At 36.4% G+C, this 27917-nt stretch overlaps 1 protein-coding gene across 1 annotated transcript in view; it reads right to left on the bottom strand.

Moving 5' to 3' along the window:
• LOC126826795 (trifunctional purine biosynthetic protein adenosine-3) overlaps positions 1 to 26957 on the bottom strand; it is a 30639-nt gene extending 3682 nt beyond the window's left edge. The window contains exons 1-19 of the mRNA XM_050555878.1: positions 26883 to 26957; positions 24047 to 24209; positions 22248 to 22370; positions 21700 to 21847; positions 20268 to 20379; positions 19876 to 19944; positions 19254 to 19379; positions 18234 to 18321; positions 16742 to 16827; positions 13463 to 13631; positions 11894 to 12116; positions 10287 to 10518; positions 9170 to 9368; positions 8226 to 8474; positions 4406 to 4608; positions 3747 to 3900; positions 2844 to 2954; positions 1312 to 1448; positions 925 to 1042 (exon numbers count right to left, since the gene is read on the bottom strand). Coding sequence (XP_050411835.1) covers positions 925 to 1042; positions 1312 to 1448; positions 2844 to 2954; positions 3747 to 3900; positions 4406 to 4608; positions 8226 to 8474; positions 9170 to 9368; positions 10287 to 10518; positions 11894 to 12116; positions 13463 to 13631; positions 16742 to 16827; positions 18234 to 18321; positions 19254 to 19379; positions 19876 to 19944; positions 20268 to 20379; positions 21700 to 21847; positions 22248 to 22370; positions 24047 to 24200 — 2701 coding nt within the window. The 5' untranslated portion in view covers positions 24201 to 24209; positions 26883 to 26957. The remainder of the gene's footprint in view (positions 1 to 924; positions 1043 to 1311; positions 1449 to 2843; positions 2955 to 3746; positions 3901 to 4405; positions 4609 to 8225; positions 8475 to 9169; positions 9369 to 10286; positions 10519 to 11893; positions 12117 to 13462; positions 13632 to 16741; positions 16828 to 18233; positions 18322 to 19253; positions 19380 to 19875; positions 19945 to 20267; positions 20380 to 21699; positions 21848 to 22247; positions 22371 to 24046; positions 24210 to 26882) is intronic.
• Positions 26958 to 27917: the final 960 nt, after the last annotated feature.

Genomic DNA, 27917 nt, shown 5'->3' with positions numbered 1-27917 from the left:
TTGTAAATTGGACACTCAATATTCAAACTGAATGGTCAGCTTTAAACAGGACATGTACAAATTAGATAATTTTTGGTGATTTTAAATGATTTTTAAGAATTTTTAAACACGAATGTGAATGAAATTAGTGCTAAATACACAAGATTAAATGATAACCGGATTACAGTGAAAGCACAAGCGCATATATTTCCTGTAAGAGGTAACTCTGTAAAACATATCTGGTTCAAATGAAATGAGGTTTAACATACTTTTGCTTGAAACTGGAAGTGTACAATACACAATTATCATGTACACAACCCTCAAATATTAACAAGCACGATAATGGAAATGAAATGAAATGGGGTTTAACGTCCTACTCCGACTGGGCTAATGAAGACGGGTATCACCATACAGTGTGCTATGAGGGAAATTTGGACTGGGCAGAGGCACTGCCAAGGGATCATTTATGTGCATGCCAATGTATACACGGGACCTCGGTTTTTCATTCCATTCAAACGACTAGACAGCTGTCCTTGTCAGGCCCTCCGTCCTGCATCACTGACAAGGGGAAACCACGTCAGAAAATCCTGATGAACTTTCTTGGCCAATGCAAGGTTAGCAAGCTAGCATCTTACCCAATTAGCCACCGTAGCTTACTCACGACAATGGACAATTGATTTATTGTCATATCAGGTCAAGGCAATCATTGCTTTAATTCATTTTTTAAAAATATTTATAATGGATTATAATTATCCTGTGAGTGACGATTAGTACCGAGAGAGAACAAAATTACTCAAATTATACTCCAGGACAGCCCAGAAGGGAGGAGTAGCATTCATAGAACTATCAAAATGGGAAGGTGTCTAAAGTAAAAATTTCTCGTATTGTGTTAAATGATCATTGCTAAAATTTATAGGATAGTAATAGTATGAAATATTTCATTACCTGATAATATTCTCATAAAACCAGCTAAACAAACAATCTCTACCCCAGCAGCTTCTAGTGATAGATGTACAGCATTATCAAATTCTTCACGACTTGTATAATCTTTATGATTTATAACCTGTAACGTAACATAAACTCTATCAATGTTTTATAACCTTTATATAACATTTAACATAAACTGTATTAATGTAAAATTTATAATCTATGATGTATAAACTATTACATTTAACATAACCTGTATCAATGTAAAATTTATAAGCTTTATGATTTTTAACCTTTAACATAAACTGTATCAATGTAAGATTTATAACCTTTATGTTACAATATAACATTTAACATAACCTATATCCACGCAAGATTTATTTTCAGAATGCAGACTAGTTTTACCTTTGTGTTGATACCAGCTGCTGTAGCCCTTTGTAAACCTTGGACACCATCTTTATTTGATATAACTAACACAATCTCTGCACAACTATTATTACTGGCATCACGTGTATAGTCTATTAGTGATTGCAGATTGGTACCTGTAAACATATGGACATACGGGTGAATATAAATGAAATGAAATGAAATGGGGTTTAACGTCCTACTGTTCTGCTCCTAACCTGGGCTAATGAAGACGGGCATACGCCATACAGTGTGTTATGAGGGAAATTTTGCCCGGGCAGCGGCACTACGGCCTACTCTTATATCGAATTCTAACTGCCAAGGGATCTTTTACGTGCACGCCAATGTGTACACGGGACCTCGGTTTTTCGTCCCATCCGAACGACTAGACAGTTTTCCTTGTCAGCCCCTCCGTCCTGCATCACTGACAAGGGAGAACCACGCCGGAAAATCTGGATGAACTTTCTCGGCCAATGCAGGGATCGAACACCCGACCTCCAGGCTAGCGAGCTAGCGTCTTACCCACTTAGCCACCGTGATCCCCCGGATCTGATTAAAACACAGATTCTATTTTGTTTCTTTTTTATAGTTCAAAATTTCGTTTTACTTGCCTTCACAAAACTAGGACCTGGACAAGTTATTATATAACAGGTGTTCTAGTTGATGTGAGGAATTAGCCAATAAAACAGTCTGTTACAGCAATTTCTTGGCATGCTCTGCACGGAACTGTGGGTAAACCCCTAGAAACTTCAACGCTGACTGATTAATCAATGTCTGACGACACAGGGTTAAAAGTTGTTCGCATGACCCCTATTTTTGGCAGGCATTGTTTACACCACATTTTACATTTAGGACCTTCATTTACATTATAGCAACATCTAAAAGGTTTGTGTTCAGTGGAACAACACCTGATCTCTTATCTGGCAAATGAAAAGATGATTTGGCTATGACGAAAATGTTTTAATCAATCACTGTAAAAACCAGCGGCTACCAGGCAGGATACGCCCACATTTTGCAAGAGATGGATTGAGAACAAGCTAAAAACAAACACGATTTTTTGTACAATCAGAGGGCAATAATCCAGGAAGTTATGGCCTGAAATGCGAAAATATCAAAAGGGACTTAGATCTTTGGGATATAAAAATATGTTTTAAGTTTCATCAAAATCGGATAAAAATTGTGACCTCTAGAGGGTCCACAACCTTGGTATTACACACTTCTACACAATTTAAAAACGATTTAAAAAATTGTGACCTCTGGAGTTACAGTGCGATACATGCCAATATCGAAAGGAACCGAGATCTAAGGGTGATAAACCTATATTTCAAGTTTGATTGAAATCGGATAAAAATTGTGACCTGTAGAGTGTTCAAAACCAATTGTGGACGGCGGACAGGGGCGACGACAATATACGTCCACATGAAAATGAGGGCGTATAAAAAAAAATATCATTTAGGCTTAGGTGCTGCAGGAAACATTAGAAATTTTAGTTCAGAAATTATGTGACTTGCCATGAAACAAACTCCACTTACCTGAACCAGATATGAGGACACCAACTCTCTTTTTTCGACTAACACCAGGAACATGTCTCCATGATTGGACTAAAGCTACTTCTAAATTCTTTACTTTTACTCTCTGTTTACCTGAAAATATTACTAACTTATATTTAGGCCACACACGGCTATCAATTATGTAACCATGGGCAAATACTATTGACTATCACAAATGGCACTGGATAATTGAATTTTCATTTATTATTCACAATGATGCCAGCAATTTTACAGTCATCTGTCATTTTTTTTGACAATCAAAATGCCTTAATAACCGAAAATATTCTCCATCGGTAGATTGACGGCGCAGACTTCGATTTAAATCGCAAGCAAAATCCATGCTTTAACAATGAGTAGTTACCGATACCACATTATTTCAAATTCTTACTTTTTTTTTTTTTTTCTTATTGAAAGTTGAATAAATATTAAAATTTATAATAGTTTTTTGTATTTCTTAATGAAAAACGAGCTAGATTTTGACAAAATAAAATCAAAAAACTCCCTCCCGCATAAATTTTAATAGGATTTACAAATGCAAATTTTTGCTTTTCAACCTAAGAAGTAAATGGAATTAAATAATATAGAATTTCTAAATTGTCAGAATTGCCTGATCTACAAATGAAATTTGTTCTGTTTTCAATTCTGTTTGAGGAAAATTTCTGGGCTCAAAGAGAAAGAGAGAGAAATGGGGTTTAACATCCACACAATCAAGGTCATTCCCCCTCCCCTCGGGCCCAAAGAAAGAATCTAACCAGTTTATCATTATTTTTCCCACATGCCTATCTTTTATCAATATAATAGAATATATTCACATTCACAAGGTTTCAAGAAAAAAACGAAAAAAAAAAAAATTGTTTAAAAAAAAATGAGAAGTTTTGATTTTACCTGTATATTTATCAACAGATCCAATGATAGCAGCATCTTCTCCAGCTGATTTAAGTTTATTAAGAACATCAGTAGCATCACTTCTATTGACAATAATAACACCACCTAAACCACAATTATACGTTCTACTCATCTCACTTTCTGATATACGACCCTATAAATATATACACAGAATATACATTTAATTACTACATTGAATACAGAGAAGAGGTTTGTTTCAACACAATCCATAAGTTAATTCAGTAATATACAATTTTAGACTTCATTTTTCTCAGGGTTTCCAGTTTGATTCCATTATGTGTAGGACTGAAAATAACACCTTTACATGACAAATATGTCTGCCACTAATGATGTTTATACCTGAGTAACCAACATGTCACCAGAACTTTGTAAATGATATACAGGTACAGAGCTGTGGTAATTATTTTTAAACTAGATGGGATTGTTCGACTGAAGTAGAAACATGTTGAAATTAGGGACTACGATACCATATTTCCTGGAATAATTCCTGGGAATGAAAACCAAGCCCCTTTACTCAATGACAGACCATCTCATCCAACACGCACGTGTTAACCATTCGGCCACAACCCCAACCTACCCACCCCATTATAACTGAACAGGCTGAAAGCATTTGGGTCATTAATAACATTTTCACTTACAATTTCTGCTAACCAACCAAAGACAGAAGGTATTGACCATGATTTAGCATCCAGACTAACGGCTACATGTTCTGGTAATATTCTAGGTATATTTTCTGTTAAACCACCACCTGTTATGTGGGAAAAGGCTTTAATCTTCTTTTCTTTAATTAAAGGTAATAAACTTTTAACATAGATTCTAGTTGGCGTTAATAAATCCTCACCTGTAAAATAAAATATCAAATATTATTAAAGATGGTGTACAATATGCAAGATATATAACATTGAAGTACCCATTGAGTAGGTTAATTTATCTCTATAGTCGAAATGAGATAGAGAGAGAGAAATGGGTGTTACTCAGTGCTGTCGGTAATTTTTCACAGTTGATTAGCAGCACTGCTAATCAAAAAGTCCAATTTTGCCAAATTTGATTAGCAAATTTAAAAATTGATTAGCAGTTTTTCAGTTTCAAATAAAACACCTAAATAACAAGATATTACTTTAGTTCATAACAAATATGATTAGATTCCATTCTTACTATTCTTAGATTTTTTTAGCACTGCCACAAGTAGCCTACTTGTGACAGTTTGTGAATGTATCACCGATGTAGATTTTTTAGGTCTTATGTCTGAAGCCAATTCTTAACAGTGACTTCCGAAGCTCCAATCATTTTAATTGTTATTTGTGACTGTCAGCATCTAAATGAGTCGAAATGCACAAGAATCAATAATGAGATAAAGACAAAATAAGTGAAAATTTTGATTTTGAACGAAATTGAGATTTTCACAAAAATGAGTCTATAAATATACTATTTATCGACACAGAAGATCAAAATAGCAATAAAACATTTTAAAACACCTGTATTTGAACGTTTTGTAAGAGTACCGTATTCTTAAATCTGTCCTATTTCTTAAAATTCTCGGCGAAATTAGTTATTTTTCTTCGCTCGCAGTGGAACGACTGGCCATTCCTTTTGCATAACAATTGGCATCGTTGTAAAGCGGAGCATCTCTAGTTTATAAATATGATCAAAATATTGTTGGTGAATTGATTTTGAATGGATACAATCAAGTTTTAAACCCCTCCAAAAATATAAATAAACTCCGTCTGTTGCCATGCTGTCCACACAACTCCTTTGCTGATTGGCCCAGACACCGCATGCAAGACATTATCGATAAATATTTGGTTTTGGCAATGTTTTTGGGTACCTTCATGCGATTCACTCTGATAAGTGGCAGAAAAAAAATTAATTCTGATCGTATACATTGCCGTTGAGTGTTAATCGAAACCACGTGGCTGAAGATGTAAATTAATCGACAAGCGGGTGTGTGTCATTGAGTAATACTATTACTAATCAACTGTCACGGGTCAATGATAAAGCCGTCTACAACTCATTATTTACTCCGAATAATTAATCCAAGTGGTGATTGTTTGATATCTCATATCATCTTTAAAAAAATAACTTATAGGCCTTAAATGGAAATAAACAAAATGGCCAATAATGTTCTTTTCGAAGAGAATTTTATTGATAACTGAATTCCGTTTACCGTCGCTTCTTCATACGGCATGCAAAGTAAGAAATGCATTTGGGATATTATTGTTTAAAATTCTCTTATCACAATGGGTCGAAAAAATGAGAACGACCAACGAGCCGAAATGCGACAATTCTCGGTCTGCCATTGAGTATCCACTGAATAATGTTGATATTTACATCAAAGCCAAAATGCACGAAAGTAAACGTAAGCATTGACTATGAAATTGACATTTCTATAGGGACTCATATTTTGATAACGTCACGGTACCTGAAAATAGTAATAGACCTATCGTACAGGGAAAATCCTATTTTAATTCAGGTGTTAAATGAACACGCCTACAGCTGTTGCGGCTTCTTTGATGATAATCCAATCAACAATCTTAATCTCCAGACCACTAGCTGGCACTAAGGTGCTAATTAATTGATTGATGAGATTAACTGAGTTAATCTCACTAAAGTTATATTATACACAACAGACTAGTAATGTATAGATTGTTCTTCAGTATAACACTATCGTGTGAATATTATGCCGTATGTGTTGTGGATGTTTCGTTACGAAAGGAGTGCATTTATTACGATTTTCGTCGTCAGAACCCTTGAAATCCTAAATAAAAACATATTTAACGAAAAATATAGCAAATAAATTGCGGAAATAGTTGGATCAAATTTTTACTACGATTTTCGTCTTCAGCAACCCTGAAAACCCATGGAAAGATATATTCAACGACAAAACAGCAGATAAATGGCCTGGTTGCTATGGGATTTTGTTTTGGAACATACCAAATCTTTGACTTGCTTTTTCTCAAAACTTACTTTTGTGAGTTGGGTAGCTTCTAATGGACATAGCTCAGTCAATTTTTGCCCAATTCAAACAAACTATACATCAAATTGAAGGTAATGAGTTGGAGAATGTGAAAATAACAATAACTCAATTTTCAAAATTTCCTCATTGTGACTCTGTATGCTGTGGGGGGTCACACGATATTTTACGGGAATTTTTACTTTGATTTATCATTTTACAATACGTTAACATATATTTATTTTTTTATATTTTATTTACAATACGTGGGGGATACACTGGATTTATTTCTTTCAAAATGAATATGATATAATTACTTGATGTCTCGCAACGTGAGTGGTACTACTTGATTCCCTATTTCCGGTTTAATAGTCCCTATTCATAGAGTTATGTCCCTGTATTGTACCGTATAATGAATTGTGTCTGGATAGTTCGAGTAGAAAATGTCACTCAGAGAATTCAGTTTTGTTTATAAAATTTTATTCAACATTTTATACATGTTGGAAAGTGTTGAGAAAGCCTTCTAGTCTTCAAATGTGGATTATCCTTGTGTCAATATCCAAAATGACAGGCATATTAATGATTCGCAGTTACTGCGAATCAAAAACTTTAGATTTTAATTTTTGATTAGCAACGGATAAAATATGTATCGCAAATTGCCATGCGATACTGGTTGTCGGCAGCCCTGGTGTTACTAGTAGTAGGAGGAAACTCGAGGACCCAGATAAACCTCCCATGGTTAGGCAGGTAACCACATTCCTTGTCACATGTTGGATCAAAATCATACTACTTGACTCAATCTAAAGTGCAAATAAGATGGGGTTCAAGGTATTACTTTTCAAATGAAATTGTCATACACCACGCATGAGAGAGAGAAATGGGGTTTAATGTCCACTTCGACACAGACTAGGTCATTTTGGGACTAACATATGGTTTAATTTTATTTCAATAATTCGCTTGCGCATAGGGGTCTTTAGCAATGGGAGGAAACCGGAGGACCCGGAGAAAACCTACGAGTTTGGACAGGCAACCCTACTCCTTGTCACATACAACCGGGGATTCAAAACCACGCCAGTTGACTCGATGAGACTTTATGATACAACGCGCACGTGCTAACCATTCAGCAATCCATACCCCCCCTCACCCCTTGCTCTGACTTACCTTGTGGTGCAAACCATTAGGAAAATGAAACATACACGTGCTAACCATTCGCCCCCCCCCTCCTACTCCACGCAATGTGTTATGAGAGTGCTATGGTCTACTTAAAGTTCAGTTTCCAACCGTGCAATGTATTATGAGTGATATTGCCTAAACATCAGTGCTACGGTCTACTCTTTAAGTTCAGTTTTCAACCATAAAAGGTCTGTAACATGCTGACAATAGCATACAAAGAGCCTTGGTTTTTCGTATGATCCAAACAACAAGACCCTTTTCCTAGCAAGGCCCCCTCCTGTCCTACACCACTGACAAACAGATTTAATGGAGTAAAGCAAGTCAAACAACCATACCTAAACTTTTGCCAGTTTTAAACGGTGAAGGCATATCAAATCTCAGTTCCTTCTTCTCTATGATACGGCGAACTAGACTGAAACCGTTACTATGGATACCACTAGAACATAGACCAATCACACTGTCCCCTGGTTTTATATCCTGTAATCTAGGAAGTACGTCTTCCCTTTCAACAGCACCCACGGCAAATCCTGCTAAATCATAATCTTCCCCCTGATACAATCCTGGCATCTCTGCTGTTTCTCCTCCTGAAAATATTTATTGCAACACTTGTCACGCCAAGAATAGATAATGGTACATTTCTATTTGACTGAAGACGAGTGTAGGGATACTCATATTCTGTCATATATCGTCAGTCGAGTGAATCAGAGTAGTCATTGCTCTCACCTCATCCAAATTCATACGATATTGAAATATTAAAATCCAAATTGTAGAATTGCACTACCAACACCCTAACACTCCTTAATTTATTGCTAGGTCTGTCCATTGGAAATTAAACCATCCTACAAAATGCAGTTTGATTTCTGATGAAAACCTCAAAGAGACCACATCAGTTCATTGACTATCTGTGAAAGCTTGGATTCTTTTATAAAATCCTCAACTAACCTTATGGTGCAAGAGAGAGAGAAATGGGGTCTTACGTCCACTTGACACAACCTAGTTCATTTTGGGACTAACATATGGCTCAGTTTTATTTCCATAATTCGCTTGCGTGTAGGGGTCTTTAGCAGTGGGAGGAAACCGGAGGACCCAGAGAAAACCCACGAGGTTGGACAGGCAACCCTACTCCTTGTCACGTACAATCGGGGAATCGAAACCATGCCATTTGACTCAATGACAGACTTTATGATACAGCGCGCACATGCTAACCATTCAGCCATCCCCCACCCTGTATCTATACTAAAACACTGCTCAAATTTCCATATGAATATAAACTACATACCTACAAGAGCACAGCCAGCCTGCTTACAGCCTTCAGCAATACCTTTAATAACATCAGCTGCTGTTGGCACTTGCAATTTACCAGTTGCAAAGTAATCCAAGAAAAACAGTGGTTCAGCACCATGTGCTAATATATCATTTACACACATAGCTACTAAATCTATACCAATAGTATCATGGTGTCCTAGAATATGAGCAATCTGGAAAACAAACATTTTAATCATTATCTGAATCATATTCCATCCAGTAGAAATTTTTCTTTTAAGTTGTATGATGAAAGAGCTCAATCTGTCTATTGCAGCTCTTTTTCTGGCTTCAAATGCTAATTAAAGCATTTAACATAAGCCCTCATTAAAGCATTTAACATTAGCCCCCAAAAAGGCATTTAACATAAGCCCTCATTAACGCATTTAACATAAGCCCTCTGGGCTTTTGGATGGCTCTGATTTTATGTAGATCAGAATACCTCAACTATTTAAAAGTTGAACAATAAAATGGATAATTGAGACAGTCTTGATTGTCAAGTACCATTGCTTTGATAACAATCTACTCTACATTTTGTCAAAACTTCACTGAATAAAGTATATAAATTGACTGAAATTTGCAACATATTCATTTTACATTATCTATTTTTGAGCTATTATAGCAAGAACGGTCAGTTCTTTATCTAAATCATACATAATACATCTTTAACTAGGAAAAATAGATCATCTTCCATGCTCAAAATAAAGTGAATATAGAAAAAAAAACCGGTGTCAATCTGAGAGTTTCTCTGAGGATAGCCTCTTGCGTGAAACCGTGTTGCTGAGGAGAGATGCAATAAATTCAGGGCATCATAGTGCTCCTTAAATTGCACATCCTAAATTATGAGAGAATTTTAAGGTCAAATATACTTGTATTATCTGGTGTTACTAAATGGTTCTCTAACAGGGCCCCGTTTCTCAAAATTTTAACTAAAGATAAAATCCAAATTTTAATAGATACTTCAATTTTGATTGGCTAAGAACTAAAATCAACCTAATATTATCCAATCAAATTACTAAAATTTGGATTTTATATTAGTTAAAATTTCATGCAACAGGCCCCTGGGCTCTAACAACTATAGAAATGAAAGTCACCTTGAGTTTTGTTCCCACACCATCGGTACCAGATACAAGGAGGGGATCTTTAAAACCAGCTTGCTTCATATCAAATATTGCACCAAACATTCCTAGTGTAGCATCACAACCAGGTCTCTTGGTTGCCTTGACAACTGATTTAATAGATTCCACCAATTCATTACCACTTTCAATATCAACACCAGCATCTTTATAGGTCATACCATTAATTATTTGTGAAACTTCTGGACCACTATACATCAAAAACAATTTTTTATTTATTTATAATTCACATCCAATCATGATAATTATCTTCATCTCGTTTTGTGAAATATAAACTCACAGACAAGAAAAAAATCTATCAATTTTATTACTGTAAAGTCAAGACTAGCACATATAACTACAATAAGAGCCTTGCTTTAGATTTACTTTCTATTTGAATTTATAAAATATTTAATAACACGAGAGAAAAGAGAGAGAGAGAGAGAGAGAGAGATGTGGTTTAGTGTCCACTCAACACAAAATAGATCATTTCGGGACTGACACATGGTTCAATTTTATTTTAATAATTCGCTTGCTCGTAGAGGTCTTTAGCAGTGGAAGGATAAAGGACCTGGAGAAAACCCACGAGGTCGGACAGGCGACCCTACTCCTTGTCATGTACAACCGGGGAATTGAAACCCCGCCAATTGACTCAATGACAGACCTTATGATACAGCGCGCACATGCTAACCATTCAGCCATCCAACTCCCCCTTTTATGAAAGGCAAAGCATGCAAGGTCCTTCATAGCCATAACTAATTGATTGTTTTCAATAATTTTTAGGACAAAGTGTGTTTAAATAGAAGTAATTTTGCTTGTGTATGGTATTAAACTGTATATCTAATTTATTCTGGCATGTTGGAGATTTAATATTATAATTTGTACAGTGATATCAGAGTTTGTCCATCAGCTGGCCTTCACTTGTTAGATAATGTGAAGATAATCATGGATTTTAGCCGATATAAAGAATTAAGATACAGTAAACTTCGCATAAGTTGGATCTAAGTGGACTGACCAATTTCATCCGAGTTAAGCAAAAATCCGAGTTAGCTGGAGACCGAAATTCAATCTTAGCTTGATAAGAAATAAACTGCAAGAGCCAGATAATAATTGATTCAAAGGCACATTTCAAGCTTTTGTTTGTATGTGCGAGTAGATAAGTTCCGTTTTGTTGCCATCTTTTCCTGGAAAGTGTCTCGTACAGCAGACAGCGAGATTCGAATTTTCTGGGAAAATTTTATTATTGCGTCGCGTCAATTAGGCTGATTTGAGTCAAAATGATAGAGGAAAGTATTTTGGGGCTCTGTGCATGGAATACCTAACCGTGGTTTAGACCATCGGGACAAAACTGACAGTGAAATTCAGAACATACTGCCGATCCGACTTGGGCGAAGTAAAAAAGCCTGAAATAGATCAAATGGACCATCATTTTGATCATAGTTGAGCAAAGATCCGACTTTCACCCAGAAATTTAATAAGAAAAACGTGCAGGATCAAAGGGTCCAAACGATTTTATCCGAGTTGAGCAAAGATCTGACTTAAATGAATCCAACTTATGCAAGGTTTACTGTAATTTGTAAACAAACCTTTTATCAGAGAGAACATTATGTCCAATATCCTTTCTATAAAAAGCTTTATCAAATTTAATCATGCCAGCTCCCTGTAAAGCTCTATTATAGGCTGGGTATAAATCTGTCTCTGTTGCCACAACAACTAAAACACGACCCCCACTTGTTACAATTTTATCATCTTTTTTGGCCGTGCCAGCATGGAAGACCTTTACTCCTAGTTTACATGCTTCATCCAATCCTACAGTAGAAAAAAACATAATTAAACAATGGCAGCTATAATGGTCGGATTCGGACAGCTAATTTTTTTAGATATTTTGTGAGAGAAATGGGGTTTAACATCCACTCGACACAAACTAGGTCATTTTGGGACTAACATATGGTTCAATTTTATTTCAATAATTCGCTTGCGCTTAGGAGTCTTTAGCAGTGGGAGGAAACCAGAAGAAATAGAGAAAACTCACGAGATTGGACAGGCGACACTACTCCTTGTCCCGTACAAGCAGGGAATCGAAACATGCCAACCCCCCATTGATATTTTGTCTACATCAGATTATCAAGATATGTTTTCCAAAGAATATGACAATTTTTTGCATTATCACTTTTTTATTTTTCAGGTGTTTTACACATGAAAATTCAACTGTTGTTCAAGTTAAAATGCTTTGAAATTCTAATTTTCAGACAAGTTAACTGAAGAACAGGTAGGCTCTCAAGCTGCCAAGTTAAGAATTTACTCCAAATTGTTTGCCTTATTTTAACTAAAGTACAGCCCTTTATAAAAATTTCGTCCTTTTTATATATCAAATACATCCATAAGAAACTATGTGCATAGTTTTGTGTTTCTGGATCAAAAAATATTTCACATAAACAGTTATTAAAAATTGAGTAAATTCTTAATTTAAGTCTGAGAATGCTTTGTGAACTCGGCCCAGGTAGGTTCTCGAGCTGCCAGTAAGTCAAGACTGACAAATATAACTGAAATGAGATCTGATAATATATCTGCCAATTACTACGCATGTTCCCGAAGCAACGAATGCGAGTTTTACAACATCTGGACGTTGCTAGTTTACTTCACAATACCCGAACTTATAGCTGTGTTATCTACAGAGACGTGAACAGTAGCGTCCAGAGGTTGTGACATCGCGACCTCCGCGGAAACCTTGACATTGAATGAACCTTGAACTTTGCAACTCGATTATCACAGATAGACATTTTAGCTTGAAAGCGCAAGACATGGTATTCGCGACGATCAAGGAATCAGATAGGCTCCCAAGCTGGGCTTGTACCCAATTGAAATTAGTGCCGAAATATGCAGGGAATTACGTGAAGGCCTTGATAAGATGTACGTAGTTAAAGCGAGATCAAGCCTTCTATTGAAGATGATTATGATTACTACGTAGGTTAATAACACATCACTACATCATGTATGTTTGCACATATTTGTCAAACTCGTACCTTTATTAACTATATCTAGTTTTTTTCTATCTGAATTTTTATCTAATAATGCTGCCTATGTTGTTTTTCTAAATATTGTTTTTATTGTCTCCAGTTTTGTTAAAATATTCAACCATTCAAAAAGATATTTACCCAATATTTCTACACCTTTCTGATATGAGCCTGGATAACCACCACTAGCCATCACAATACCTAATGATGAATGTTGTGTATCAAAGTCTGGAAGACTGGATGACAGAGTACCATTTGTACAGGCCTTACATACTTTATATAAATCAGATTTTAACAGAGATAGAATTGACTGAAATAAAGTATGAAATAGATTTTAATAACAGTATCTCAATACTTCCAGCAAGTATTCATGTATTTGATATTACATCCCACTTCTACTCGTTGCCACTGGCAACCTTTGATAAAACTGTCCTGTTGATTTTCAATACATGCTTAAAAGTATCCGTGTATCAGAAATATACAGAAAGAGTACTGTTCATTTCTGATACACGGATACTTTTATACTGTTTTAGATACCTATCAAGCAATAAGTAGCGGACGTTTAGTCCGACCCAGATCGCAATTGATAACGATGGCTCTATACAATGTACAAGGATAATGTACATGAAACAACTAGTCAAAATCATAGTAACAAAACAAACCAGGGGGAACTACATGGCAGTTCAAAAACATATACAATGACATTAAATTAACATAACATAATATTACAAAAATCAATTATTATACATATCAATTGGCATCTATTTCATAATTTGGTTTGATTTAGATTAATATGCACAATATATAAATTAGAATACTGAATAATTATTTTAATTAATTGTGATGATAGAAGGCGCAGTTCTCTTGCTGGACACTTCACAGGCATTGAAAATAAGCAGGATGAAAAAAAACGTCTAGAAAGTCATAAACTTTATTACAAATAAATTTCAACGGAAGAACCATCCGCCGATGCATACTTTCACCAGGAGTGACCCACGTTTCGCATTTCCTTTACACTACATTTAATAATATCGCAGTCCTCTCCGCCATAGACAAGTTGTTTTGACGATGTGGTCTAAACAAACACGTGATTGTTTTACGCTCAGAGTATCATAGCAAGACGCACGTGTAAATACTACTCAGGTCGTCTCTCCACTGCGAAATCATTCTACCATGTAATGTAACGTGAGGCTCAGAAAGGGATAAATGAAAGAGCAGAAAGTATTTGTCACTTTTCGGTTGAAACGATTCGATAATAAATACTAGTTTTCACATAGAAATGTGATGTAAGTAACTTATTAGCACCTTTCCTCGGTGTATCGGTGAATATCAGGACAGTTTTGGTCGGGGGCGGCCTCGGCTCCGCCTAGGCTGGGCCACCCGACCAAAACTGTCCTGATTTTCACCGATACACCTTGGAAAGTGTGCTAATAACTATTACATACATTAGTGCATGCATCCAGATTACAAATGAAATGGGGTTTAATGTCCTACTGTTTTGCTCCAAACTGGGCTAATGAAGACGGGCATACGCCAAACAGTGTGCTATGAGGAAAAATTTTGCCCAGACAGCGGCACTACGGCCTACTCTTATATCGAATTCCAACTGTCAAGGGATTTTTTAACATGCACGCCAATGTGTACACGGGGCCTCAATTTCTCGTCCCATTCAAACGACTAGACACTGCCCTTGTCAGGCCCTCCGTCCTGTATCACTGACAAGGGGGAACCATGCCGGAAAATCTGGATAAACTTTCTCGGCCAATGCAGGGATCCAACACCTGACCTCCAGGCTAGCGAGCCAGCATCTTACCCACTTAGCCAAACCCAGATTAGACCCGTCAACCCCTTAGAGCTGCAATACAGTAGGGTAGTGTAAAAAATGCAGTAGAAACCATGATTTGGCAGTAATTTCCCAAAAACGTGTAAATTCGCACTTCCAAAGGTTAATTAATTTAGAAATGATACATTGAACTGCAGGCCCAAAAACACAAAAATTGCATTAAGGGTAATAGATATAAAATATACACAAGCAATGGTAACCATATAAAATTTATGTAATTAATCAAAATTGAATATGTAGAAAACAGAAAGAAATGTTAAAAAATAATTAAAATTTCCACTTTAACTTAAGTTGTGTACCCCATTCTGATTCTGGGATTTTTTCGTCAGTATCGTTTCATGTAAGATAATTGGTGTTTTTATCAGATTTGATAGTATTTTTACATTAGGAATAGAGAGGTGGGGTGCATAAAAAAAATAGTTTTGCATAACGACCAATTACTAATAGGGTGTATCTATCGTCATCATGCCGCCCCCCCCCCCCCCATGGTGACATATTCCCATCTTGAAATTAAGGTTCTAGGTTGTGTTGCATTCAAAATATCGTATTTGATGCTGCACGCGCGTGAACAAAAATGTCAGTCATTGCTGTCGTAAACAGGTCAATATTTATTTATTTTATCAATACACATTTTAAGAGTATTGGAACACATGCCAATAATTATATCTGCTTTATTAACTCTAAAATAGGTTGAAAACAATTGATAACAAATCTGTTAGCTAAATTACACCTTACAATATCCCAAGTCTCAAGTAGCTATTTAATCATGGCCCCTCAGAACTAAAAATTCCATTGTTTTAGTGTCATTTGGCATTGAAATCAATCAATTTCTTTAAGAATATGCAAGTTATGGAAATGCTTCGACTGGGTTAATGAAGATGGGTGCAGGTTATGGGAAGATGGAACTTATTTTACAGCTGTCATACACAGATATTAATTCACAGAATATATAAAATGGGGTTCAACGTCCTACTTTTCTCAAGTAATCCGGCTAAGGAAGACAGGCATACGCCATTGTAGTGTGCTAAGGGGGACATTTACCTGCAGGGCAACAGTACAGCGTATGCTTATTTCGATTTCCAACAGTCAAGGTATCTTTTAACATGCTTCCAATGGTATACACCAGACGCCCCTATTGGGAATTACCGGAGGGCCTTTCTCACACCGATCAGCAGTGAATTTCGCTAGGCCGCGACAATCACTGGTAAGGATGACATCGATGCGACTTAATGAGCCACAAATATTAACTTTTTTCCTCCGCCAAACGTATTTGTAGGTAAAAATTATTTCCTGTTTGGTGTAAATGGGTAATAAAATGAGTAAAAGGCTCCATTCCGCCCGAACCAGTAAGGTCTTATGTAAACAATGCACGCACCACTGAGCCAAATATTGATGCCGCGTGATGAGACGTCACGTGTTGAAGGTAGTCATCTTTTACGGAGATATTAGAAGACTTTCGTAATCCTCTGTGAAACAGATTGGGCCTTTCTAGTCAAACACCAGGATCGAATACAGGTCCTCCTGGTTACATACACTGTGGCTTCCCATACAAAATAAGTAATATTAAATTGACAAACCTGAGTTTCTGGATCACCAAATCTGCAGTTAAATTCTAAAACTTTAGGTCCAGACTTAGTTAACATTATACCAGCGTATAGTACACCTGCAGAACATGATGAAAATTTATACTGTTTGAATGGCATTTAGTAATTGAACACATTAAAAAATAAACAGACAGTTCTATGGATAACAATTACTGTATTTCTATTAAAGCAGCGAATCATTGTTGAAACGTATCTTTAATAGAAATGGTGAAAATTGTTTCGAAATAAAGTGTTTTTGATATACAACTTGCAAATAACATCTAAGAAAAACTCTGAAGATGGAAAAGTGAATGGAATAACAATGCAAGGGGGTTTAATTTCTTGTCAACAGCATAGTATTTTCCATTTCTACAGATGTGTGTGCAATGCTTGATTAGAAATGAAATGGGGTTTAACGTCCTACTGTTCTGCTCCTATACTGGGCTAATGAAGACGGGCATATGCCATACAGTGTGCTACGAGGGAAATTTTGCCCGGGCAGCGGCACTATCGCCTACTCTTATATCGAATCCGACTGCCAAGGGACCTTTTACGTGCATTCCAATGTATACACAGGACCTCGGTTTTTTGTCTCATCCGAAGGACTAGACAGCTGTCCTTCTCAGGCCCTCCGTTCTGCACCACTGACAAGGGGAAACCACGTTGGAAAATCCAGATGAACTTTCTCGACCAATGCAGGGATCGAACACCCGACCTCCAGGCTAGCAAGCCAGCGTCTTAACCATCTAGCCACCGTGGCTCCCCAATGCTTGGTTGGAGAACTTTGCCTGGAAAATGGCACCTCCTCCTTCTCTTCTTCAAAACCCAGCTATCCAGACACCACACTGACAAAGAGAGAGAGAGAGAGAGAGAGAGAGAGAGAGAGAGAGAGAGAGATGGGGTTTAAGGTCCACTGACACAAACTAGGTCATTTCGGGACTAACATATGGTTTAATTTTATTTCAATAATTCGCTTGTGTGTAGGGGTTTTTAGCAGTGGGAGAAAACCGAAGGACCCGGAGAAAACCCACACTGTCAAAATGAAATGAAATGAAATGGGGTTTAATGGCCTACTGTTCTGCTCCTAACCTGGGCTAATGAAGACGGGCATACGCCATACAGTGTGCTATGAGGGAAATTTTGCCCGGACAGCGGCACTACGGCCCACTCTTATATCGAATTCCAACTGCCAAGAGATCTTTTACGTGCACGCCAATGTGTACACGGGACCTCGGTTTTTCGTCCCATCCGAACGATTAGACAGCTTTCCTTGTCAGCCCCTCCGTCCTGCATCACTGACAAGGGAGAACCACGCCGGAAAATCTGGATGAACTTTCTCAGCCAATGCAGGGAACGAACACCCGACCTCCAGGCTAGCGAGCTAGCGTCTTACCCACTTAGCCACGTGATCCCCCCCACACTGTCAAGTAATGGTTGTGCTTGAAAGAACTGAATAAGAACCAAATAGAAAACTAAAGAAACATACCAACATATTTTCTTTCTTCTTTTCTCATTCCATCAACCGTTTTCTGTAATATTTGTTCTTTTATCATCTTTAATACCTCTTCAGTTACCTGCAGATAAACAAATTTTCTTCAACTGACAAAATAGAGTTAATTTGTCTTACAGAGAAAGAGAGAGAGAGAGAGAGAGAGAGAGAGAGAGAGAGAGAGAGAGAGAGAGAGAGAAATGGGTTTTAACCATGCGACACAAACTAGGTCATTTTGGGACTAACACATGGTTTAAATTTATTTCAATAATTCGCTTGTGTGTAGGGGTCTTTAGCAGTTGGAGGAAACCGGAGGACCCAGAGAAAACCCACGAGCTTGGACAGGCGACCCTACTTCTTGTCACGTACAACCGGGGATTCGAAACCACGCCAGTTGACTCAATGACAGACCTTATGATACAGTGCGCACCATTGCCAACCATTCGGCCATCGAAACCCCCTAATTACTCTTACAAAATGGTAGAGAAGTTAGTTAATTGGTAGAGAAATTGTGGTAATTTGAAGGGAATGCTTACGGTTTCTGGAACTCCTGATGCCATATTTTTGAGAGGAATGTTTTCCTGGTTTTGATTCCTTTATTTTTAGTTCCCACTGTGTACACTTCCTGTTAATTTTTAACATTCTTTCAATGCTATTTGAAAATATTTTTGGGGTAGGCGAATTATTGAAATAAAATTGAACCATGTGTTAGTCCCGAAATGACCTAGTTTGTGTCGAGTGGACGTTAAACACCATTTTTCTGTCTCTATATAGGAAATATTTATTAATATCAATTCAATGAATCAACCAACATTCAAAAACAATCAACACATAAAAGAAAATATAATCTAAAAGATTTGTTATTTTACTTGAATTGTATTGAATATTCAAATACCACTCTCAAATTAGGACAATATTCAAAAAACATTCAAATAACGAAAGAGTATTCAAATAGCAAAATCAGCATTTGATGTGACCATTGACCAGTCCAGTAATCTATGCACTTTATTCATTTACCTTACTATATGGACAAAAGGCTCCCATTCCACCTGTATTTGGACCGTTATCACCTTCTTCCAATCGTTTATGATCTTGAGCAGGTGGCATCACAGCAACTGTTGTCCCATCTGTGAATGCCAAAACCTTTCAAAAATATTATATAATTAAATATAGTAGCAAACCAAAAATACAGACATCAGGAGCCTGTTTCACGAAATTTTAACTAAGATAAAATCCAAATTTGAGTAATTTGATTGGATAATATTAGATTGATTTTAGTGCTTAGCCAATCAAAACTGAAGTATCTACTAAAATTTGGATTTTATCTTTAGTTAAGATTTCGAGAAATGGAGCCCCGATTACTTTTTAATGTTTGGCGAAAATAACGGGTATGTGTCTTCGAGAGTTATTGGTGCTTGAAATCTGAAGTATAATGCCATTAACACTGAAATATTACTTAAGGTAATGAAGCGTGCTATACAGTAAAATCTGCCTGGACAGCTTCATTTCTGTCTACTCTTATTGATTTCCAACTGCTGCGTTCTTTTATGAATGTGCAAACGGATATATGGGTGGACCTTGTTTACTTCATCCAAATTTCACTCCCTCATTATATCCCCTTAAGAAGAAAATAACTTACAGAGATTTCCTCTCCTTCCAGTAATTCTTCTATAACAACTGTATCACCAGCAGCACCAAATGCTTTATCCTAAAAATAGTACACATTCTAATATTCATCCTACAAACACTACGTACAAGCTAATATTGATCCTATTACATAATCTAATATTTAGCAGTGGGAGGAATCCGGAGGACCCCAAGAAAACCCATGAGGTTGGACAGGCGACCCTACTCCTTGTCACACACACAACCGGGGATTCGAAACCACACCAGTTGACTCAATGACAGGCTTTATGATACAGCGCGCAAGTTCTAACCATTCGGCCATCCAAACCCCCACCTAAAGAAAGACCTGCAATAGGTAGATTTGACTCTTGAATAATGTATGTTTAAGTTGTAAATAAAACAAACCTCTAAAATGTTTTTAACAGCTTTACAAGCCTCATCTTTAGTTTCTGCCACAATCACTCCCTTACCAGCAGCTAAACCACTAGCTTTAACTACCAATGCTTTATAATCTGCTCTAATAAAATATTGATTATTTATAAGGCTGACCTTAAAAATATCTTTGTTTCGCCAAACCCGACCCACAATCGAGGAGAAGGGTCGGTAGGTCGGGGGTTTTTTTCAGATTTTTTTTTAAAGAGCTAATTTGACAGCTTGATAATTTTCTGGGGGGAAACATTCGTCTTTTTTTATTGTCAAACAAATCAATGAGTATGACATCGGGATTTTTCGTGATGCACGACTCCGAGACTCGCACACGATTTGCCACGAACTCTAAGTGTGAAACCCCTTCAACACGTTTTTAACGATCGTGCCTTCATTTTTCTCGAAAACGGATATTGAAAATATCTTCGTCATGTTTAAAACGACGCCCCACAGACATAGAGGCAGAATCATTTCGTGGGAATGGACGTGCTTTCGTCTGCAACCATTTTGTTGAGAAGCGACACCTATGACACTTTCGTCTTGATCAACCAGTTTCAATAATGAATCAAACCATAGCCATAGTAAAGGGAAATAACTCTCGTGATAAATTTCAGGTTGACACACAAAATAAAATAAAAAGATCGCAGAAAAGTGCAATAAAATAAATTAAGTCGGGGGTGGTTTTAGTTAGTCGGTTGCGTTAGGCGAAACAAAGATATTTTTAAGGTCAGCCTAATAACAGTAATTCATACATGGGAGACACAGGCTCTTGTAAAATGTTTCAAAAATAACATTGATCTAAGTTGATATTGAACAAAGTTAAAGAGAAAGTGAAATGGTATATATCTTCGATCAAGAAGAGGATTTAAATGGGTAATGGCATAATATTATTTTAATATTTAGCTAGTGAGCTGGGTCTACAGCCAGCCATGCAAGTCAGCCAGAAAACTAGAGAACAAGGTTAAATACAATAAGTTGTCAGGTTATTTCTTCCCTTTTTCATGTAAAACATGGGAACCAATGAAGGACTTTGCACAGATTACAGACCATGTGATCCAAATACCAACCCTCCATATGTAAATTTGATTATCTCACCAGAAGAATTTTATAAGGAATCAAAAACTAGAAAAGCTTTTCTCATTTGTAGAGAGAGAAATGGGGTTTAATGTCTACTCGACACAGACTAGGGGTCTTTAGCAGTGGGAGGAAACCGGAGGACCTGTAAAAAAAACCATGAGGTTGGACAGGCAACCCTACTCCTTGTCACGTACAACCTGGGATTCGAAACCATGCCAGCCGACTCAATGACAGGCGTGATGATACAGCGCGCACGTGCTAACCATTCGGCCATCCAACCCCCCTTTTCTCAATTGTACAATAAACATCGGCAAGGCATTATATAACCACTTACTCATTAATGTGTTTACAAGCTGGCTCTATTTCTGTGAACGATTTAAACCTTGCTGTTGGTATTTCATGGCGGTTCATAAACTGTTTAGCAAAATCTTTACTAGCTTCGATTTCAGCTCCTTTCAGAGATGGTCCAAAACAGGCAATATCTACAAACAACAACAAACAGCTTATCAAATTTCTTACACAAAACAAATGTGTCACACCTGGCATTACAGGGGATGTGACTATTAGCATCTGACCAAGCCGTTTAACAACCTTTACTTGCATGTATTGTGATGTTCGAATGTACTTATTGAAAGTTTTGTTATACTTGTCATTTAATGATCTCATTTGGAGATATTTTTTCTTTGAAAGGGGGGGGGGGAACTTCCACGAAATCCCCTCGCAACCTTTTGGGAAATACCCTCCCCCACCCATCATTCCATTTTAAACCATACATCTATATGAAATTAGCTATGACACAATTACCAAATGTAATTAGTCATTTAATAATTAAAATTTATGAGCTTTTAAAGTACCAGTATTTGAAGATGAATTAGAGATTACCTTTACTATTAAGATGATCAGCTATACCATTAGCCAACGGATCTTCAGGTCCAACAATAACTAAACCAATCTTATTACTGGTACAATAAGTTGATACATCTTCAAACTTCTTTACATCTAAAACTACAATATAAGGTAACCATTAACCTAATGTGAGTGAAGGCAGAAGCAGGTTTGCTGGGATAAGTTGGAATTCAATATAAGAGTAGGCCATAGTGCCGCTGCCAGGGCAAAATTTCCCTCATAGCACACTGTATGGCGTATGCCCGTCTTCATTAGCCCAGTTTAGGAGCAGAACAGTAGGATGTTAAACCCCATTTCCTTTCATTTCCAGTAACAAGTTTAATTAAATTATGTCTTTATTTATCATTACCTCTTTGTGGTCTTCGGGCCTTTATGAATAATGGGGATCACGGTGGCTAAGTGGGCAAGACGCTGGCTCGCTAGCCTGGAGGTCGGGTGTTCGATCCCTGCATTGGCCAAGAAAGTTCATCCAGATTTTCCGGCGTGGTCACCCCTTGTTAGGATGACCCGTGCACTTTACAGAAAGTTGGTCTCGACACGGCTAAATGTGCACGCTTCAATTGCGTGTCTCGAACTGATTTCTGACTACCCCGCACTCGCTTTGAGTCGATAAATAGCCATGGCACGTGCAATTCTCTACAAATATATCAACTATTACAGCCGTAAAAATTCTATTGTTGACGATTTTGAATAGCAGTAAAATTTAGCTTCTTGGTTATTACAGCAGCTTTAGTAATTACGTTTGTTTTATTTTTCAAATTGCTTTATCATTAACTGTACCGTTAAGAGCGGCATCTTTTGGTTTAGTACAAATACTATCTCTGAATCACTTTCTTTAGCAGGAACATGATACTAGCAGTAGTTTCATTTTACTTTTACAAGTTTCTTAAAACAATTGTTGAGTTGTCTAAAAGGCTTATTTCTAAATTCAATTTCTTGTTCTAGCTTTCTGTTATGTTTCGTAAAAAAAGTAGTCTTGATTATCCCGACCTGTCAATCAGACGTAGAATGGTCGATAGACTGGTTAAGCGAGACTAATTTCAAAACAAGGGCACGTAACCTATCTTTTACTCAAAAGTGTCTGGATGTTATGGACGCAACTTGGAACCAGTTTTCAGTCTATTATTTATAGATGATTAATGGTCATAGCTTATTAAGTACAACATGATCGTTTATTTAGTGACTATAATTGTGTGAAACTGATTTGAGGCTTGGCATATATATAAATATTGTGGCGTAATTGTCGAGATATTTGGAGATATTTATTTATGGTGGGTCACCCTACCCTTGTCAGTGATGCAGGACGGAGGGCCTGACAAGGACAGCTGTCTAGTCGTTCGGATATAACGAAAAACCAAGGTCCCATGTACACATTGGCATGCACTTAAAAGATCCCTTGACAGTTGGAATTTGATATACGAGTAAGCTGTAGTGACTCTGTCCGGGCAAAATTTCCCTCATAGCACACTGTCTGGTGTATGCCCGTCTGCATTAGCCCAGTTCGGAGCAGAACAGTAGGACGAATAAAATAATGAATTGGAAATTGTCTATTTTAATCACATTGTGTATGATTTAACTAAAAGCTTTATTCAATTTCAAATTCGGCTTTTTGGTTTATTTTTGATGAGTAACCCTGCCTATCATGTGCTATATTCATACAACAGTTTTCTTACATTTAGACACTTTACATACTATTCTTTTATTTATCCTTAGCCTCATGAATAACAACAGTATTGAATCGATAATGAAACCAATAGATTGTACAGAGCAATTACCAATATTTCTAACTTTCTCTCCTTCTGCACCGGTACCAGCATTACCAGGTGCTACTAAAACTTCTCCAACTTCTTTAGACTGAGATAATTTCCAGGCTAGGGCATGTTCCCTTCCTCCACTACCAATAACTAATACCTTTTCACTCATACTCATTTCTTTCACCTACATATAAAGAATAAATAATTAAATATCCCAATAAATAAGATATATAACACTAAATACCTTATAGTGCTCACATAAATATTAGAATATTCAAAATCAAACAGTTTTTAATGGTTATTTGAATTGATTTTTGGTATCGTAATTATTATAAAATGTCAATTAAAAATGATGGAATTTGATTTTTTTGTCATTTATGAATCAGCCATTACAATAACTTCTTCATTGTCTTTAAGGATATGTTTTTCTATGTTCATCACAAATGGCATCTATAACCATAGAATAAGTGACATGTCTACTGATTATAAAAGGTTCATTGTGTCTTTAATATTAGATATTGCACTATTTTATATGGACTCTGGGGTCAACTAATGGATGTCATATAAATAAAAATGGACGAATAAATAATATTACATCTTCCGTTTGTCGCAATTCATTTGTATTCAGCAACATCAAACCAGGTAAGAAATATTATCTCTCAACCCTCTGATGGGAATCAGATTCGACTTCAAAAAGCAAAACTGTCGATTTTTTTCTTCAAAATGATTGATGGTTATTTATTACATTTCTGCCACATCCAACTACAATTAAGCATATAATCCAACCTGACACAGGCACAAACCATCTTCTTTTAAATCAAAGCGATAATTGCTGGCTTTGCCAGACATTTTAAATTGGTGTCTTAGTCTAGTTAAATCATAAATGCGGCACTAACTACCAGTATGTAATGTTGTGAACAACAAGCACTGTAGATACAGGATATAAAACAACAAAAGTAGGATGTTGCGTATGACTAATGCACCGCAATAATGAATGTCCTTATCAATAGCAATGCAAAAGCTTTTTTAAATTTTTGAATCTGACTAAAATTGAATATTTATTATTTTCCAACCCCCCTCTCCCATTTAAGAAACCAAAAAAAATTTCTAAATCAATTAAGAAATAAAAATGTTATTGCACTTTTATGACCCAATATTGATCTATGTCAGTATACACTTTTTTTTAAAATTTGCCAAAAAAGTGACCAAAGACAATTTCCCAGCAACCATTGAAGATATAGAAATCAAATTTTCAGGAAATATCCTACCAATTAACTATTTATTGGAATTTTTAAAATTTGGGCTATATAATTTATTCCTTTGATATAGGCATCTTTCTATGAGAAAATACGTTTACTTTCTGTTTTCGTCTCAACACGAAAAGCGCCAAGTCATCGATGTTGGTGTTCATAAACTTCCCGAAGTCGCGGAACAAAAACGACACAGTTTACGGTCAGTTTTTTGGACATTGATAAAGATAGTATCAGTGGCGCCTCTAGCGAGCTTTTGCATTGCTAGTATCAATTTTGATAAAAACACTGGTTTTGCATTCCTACTAATATCAATTTTGATAAAAACACTGTTGATTAAAGGAGCTAAATCGCTAATATTTAGGACCTAGAAATTGACCCAAATGGGTCGAAACGCATATTATAATGTAATCTGATTGTATATAAACTGATTTACATTCAATTGTTTCCTTTTTGACTAAATTTCAAATCAGTTATGTCCAGCGAAATACAGCATGTGTCTCAACCCTATAGCAATTTTTAGCAGGCTCTCCAGTTGAATATGTCTAGCCTCGTTCTTTCTGGTCACTTGTTGCAAATGACGCTAAAATGCACTATGGTACACGATTCGTGTACGATTCGTGTACCAATGGTATTTAAAGATACATTATGGGTGATAAGATAACGAGATGGCAGTTCTCGCTATAATAGTTAAAAATTAGATAGTGTAAAGGTAATTTGCTGAAAATTTCAGTCAAATTGATTCACTAGGAACCGAGAAAGAAGCGTGTGAAATTTTTGCATAGTCTCGGTCATCATTACTAAAATCATTTATATAAACAGCATAGTCTCGATTATCCGCTTTTATTGATTTAATTATCAATAGCCGTTAGTGGCATATAGGAATCTAATCCAGCCAACATCGAAGGCTAGCCTTGACATCGAGAGTTTATTATGGTCTGGATAAGTTAATTAATGTCTAATTGATAATTTAGATAACATTTCAGGCCTAAAGAAAGACTTGTAATAAGCAGATTTTGCTCTTGCATAATGCATGTTTAAATGTTTATTTTGTCTTAAATATTGAATATCAGAAGCCTGCCTTTTCCTGGTAAGATCACAACATCAATGTTGATTTGCATTGACAAATAATTCGTATTTTCAAGGTGTAAGACTTTGGATGATATTGAGTTAGAGACTTAGCTAATTTAAATTAAATGACAATATTTGCAGATAAATGAAAGTTCTTTCACTAGCACATTGATTGCGGGCTTGGTACGGACAAGGTTAAGGTATGTTTCTAATTGGCTAATACTAGCTAGTATAACTTATTTTTAAGATGTCACATGCATTAATAAAGAAATTAAGTTTGCCAGGTGAACCTAAAGGCAACCAATCGTAGCTAAAACTAACTAAACACATCACAGTATATTTCTCGTAGCTTACACCAAACGAGAGATCTCTGTCACTGTGTGGTTTGAAAAAAAAAACTAACAAGTTTTCAACAACAAAATACTTTATTAAACGCTCGTGACATAACTATACATTAGCCAATTCTAATAATAATTAATCCAGTAAATATGTTTTTTCTATCGATATATTATATCGCTAAATTATTCAACACTTACAACTACCAAACAAACATGCAATTTGCTCTCAAAAGACGACTGCACGTGCAATATGCACAAATGACTATTTACACCTTTAATGCGAAGAGTACTACTAAAGGGAGGCAACTTTATCTTTATCAAAATGTTCAGACCACATTTACATTTATAGAATGAATGAAAGAAATAGTGAAGAGGGATTAGGGGAATCTTGCCGGGACAGCAATTGAATTCCAACCGTTTTACACATGCCAACGTGTAGGCTACACTACATACGGGAGCTCGATTTTTCGTTCCACCCGAGAGACTAGACTGTTCCTTGCCAGGTAGGCAGGTACCCGTCCTGCACCACTGACAAGGGTAAACAACAACAGAGGGTGCGCCTGTTTACCATTGACGATCGACGAAAATCTAATGGTCCTAAACACTGCAGTATGTGTCGATCGTATCAATGAAAAGGGAACTGAACAAAATTATAGGAGAATCTTCTGTGAATACAACTGATTAAAAGTCTGTAGGCTATGTGATGCTCTTAGCTGTCAAGTGGGGTTGGAGATCAGTTTCGTTGTGTTTGAATTTTAAACCTGTTACCCGAGGGAAAAATTAAAAGATTTTTGCGTGTGTTATTTCTGGTTTTAAATAACCTCTGGCAAAGCTTACAAATAGTTTCCAATAGTTGCTTTTATTGACCCCCTTTCCAATATTGGGTTGGATTTCTAATAAGAATAACAGTCCAAAAATGGTTTTAATTCCGTTCAGTAGTATTAGCAAAGATATGATGAATTAAAAATGGCATATTTATAGGAGCTAAATCTCTTATATTTGGGACCTAGAAATTGACACAAATGGGTCGAAACGCATAATAATAACGTAATATGAATGTATATAAACTGATTTACATTCAATCGTTTCCTTTTTTACTCGGATTTGAAATCAGTTATATTTATTGCGCATGCTCTTCAGATAAGAATATGCGCCACAGTTTGACATGACTTGTGGAATATGTCTAGCGTCGTTCTTCGAGTCCCTTGTTACAAATGGCGCTGATACGCATTC

Source organism: Patella vulgata, chromosome 7 (genome assembly GCF_932274485.2).
Source record: "Patella vulgata chromosome 7, xgPatVulg1.2, whole genome shotgun sequence".
NCBI classification, from domain to species: Eukaryota; Metazoa; Mollusca; class Gastropoda; family Patellidae; genus Patella; species Patella vulgata.
Note: the sequence above shows the minus strand (reverse complement) of the source record. Positions and strands in the feature narration are given on the sequence as shown.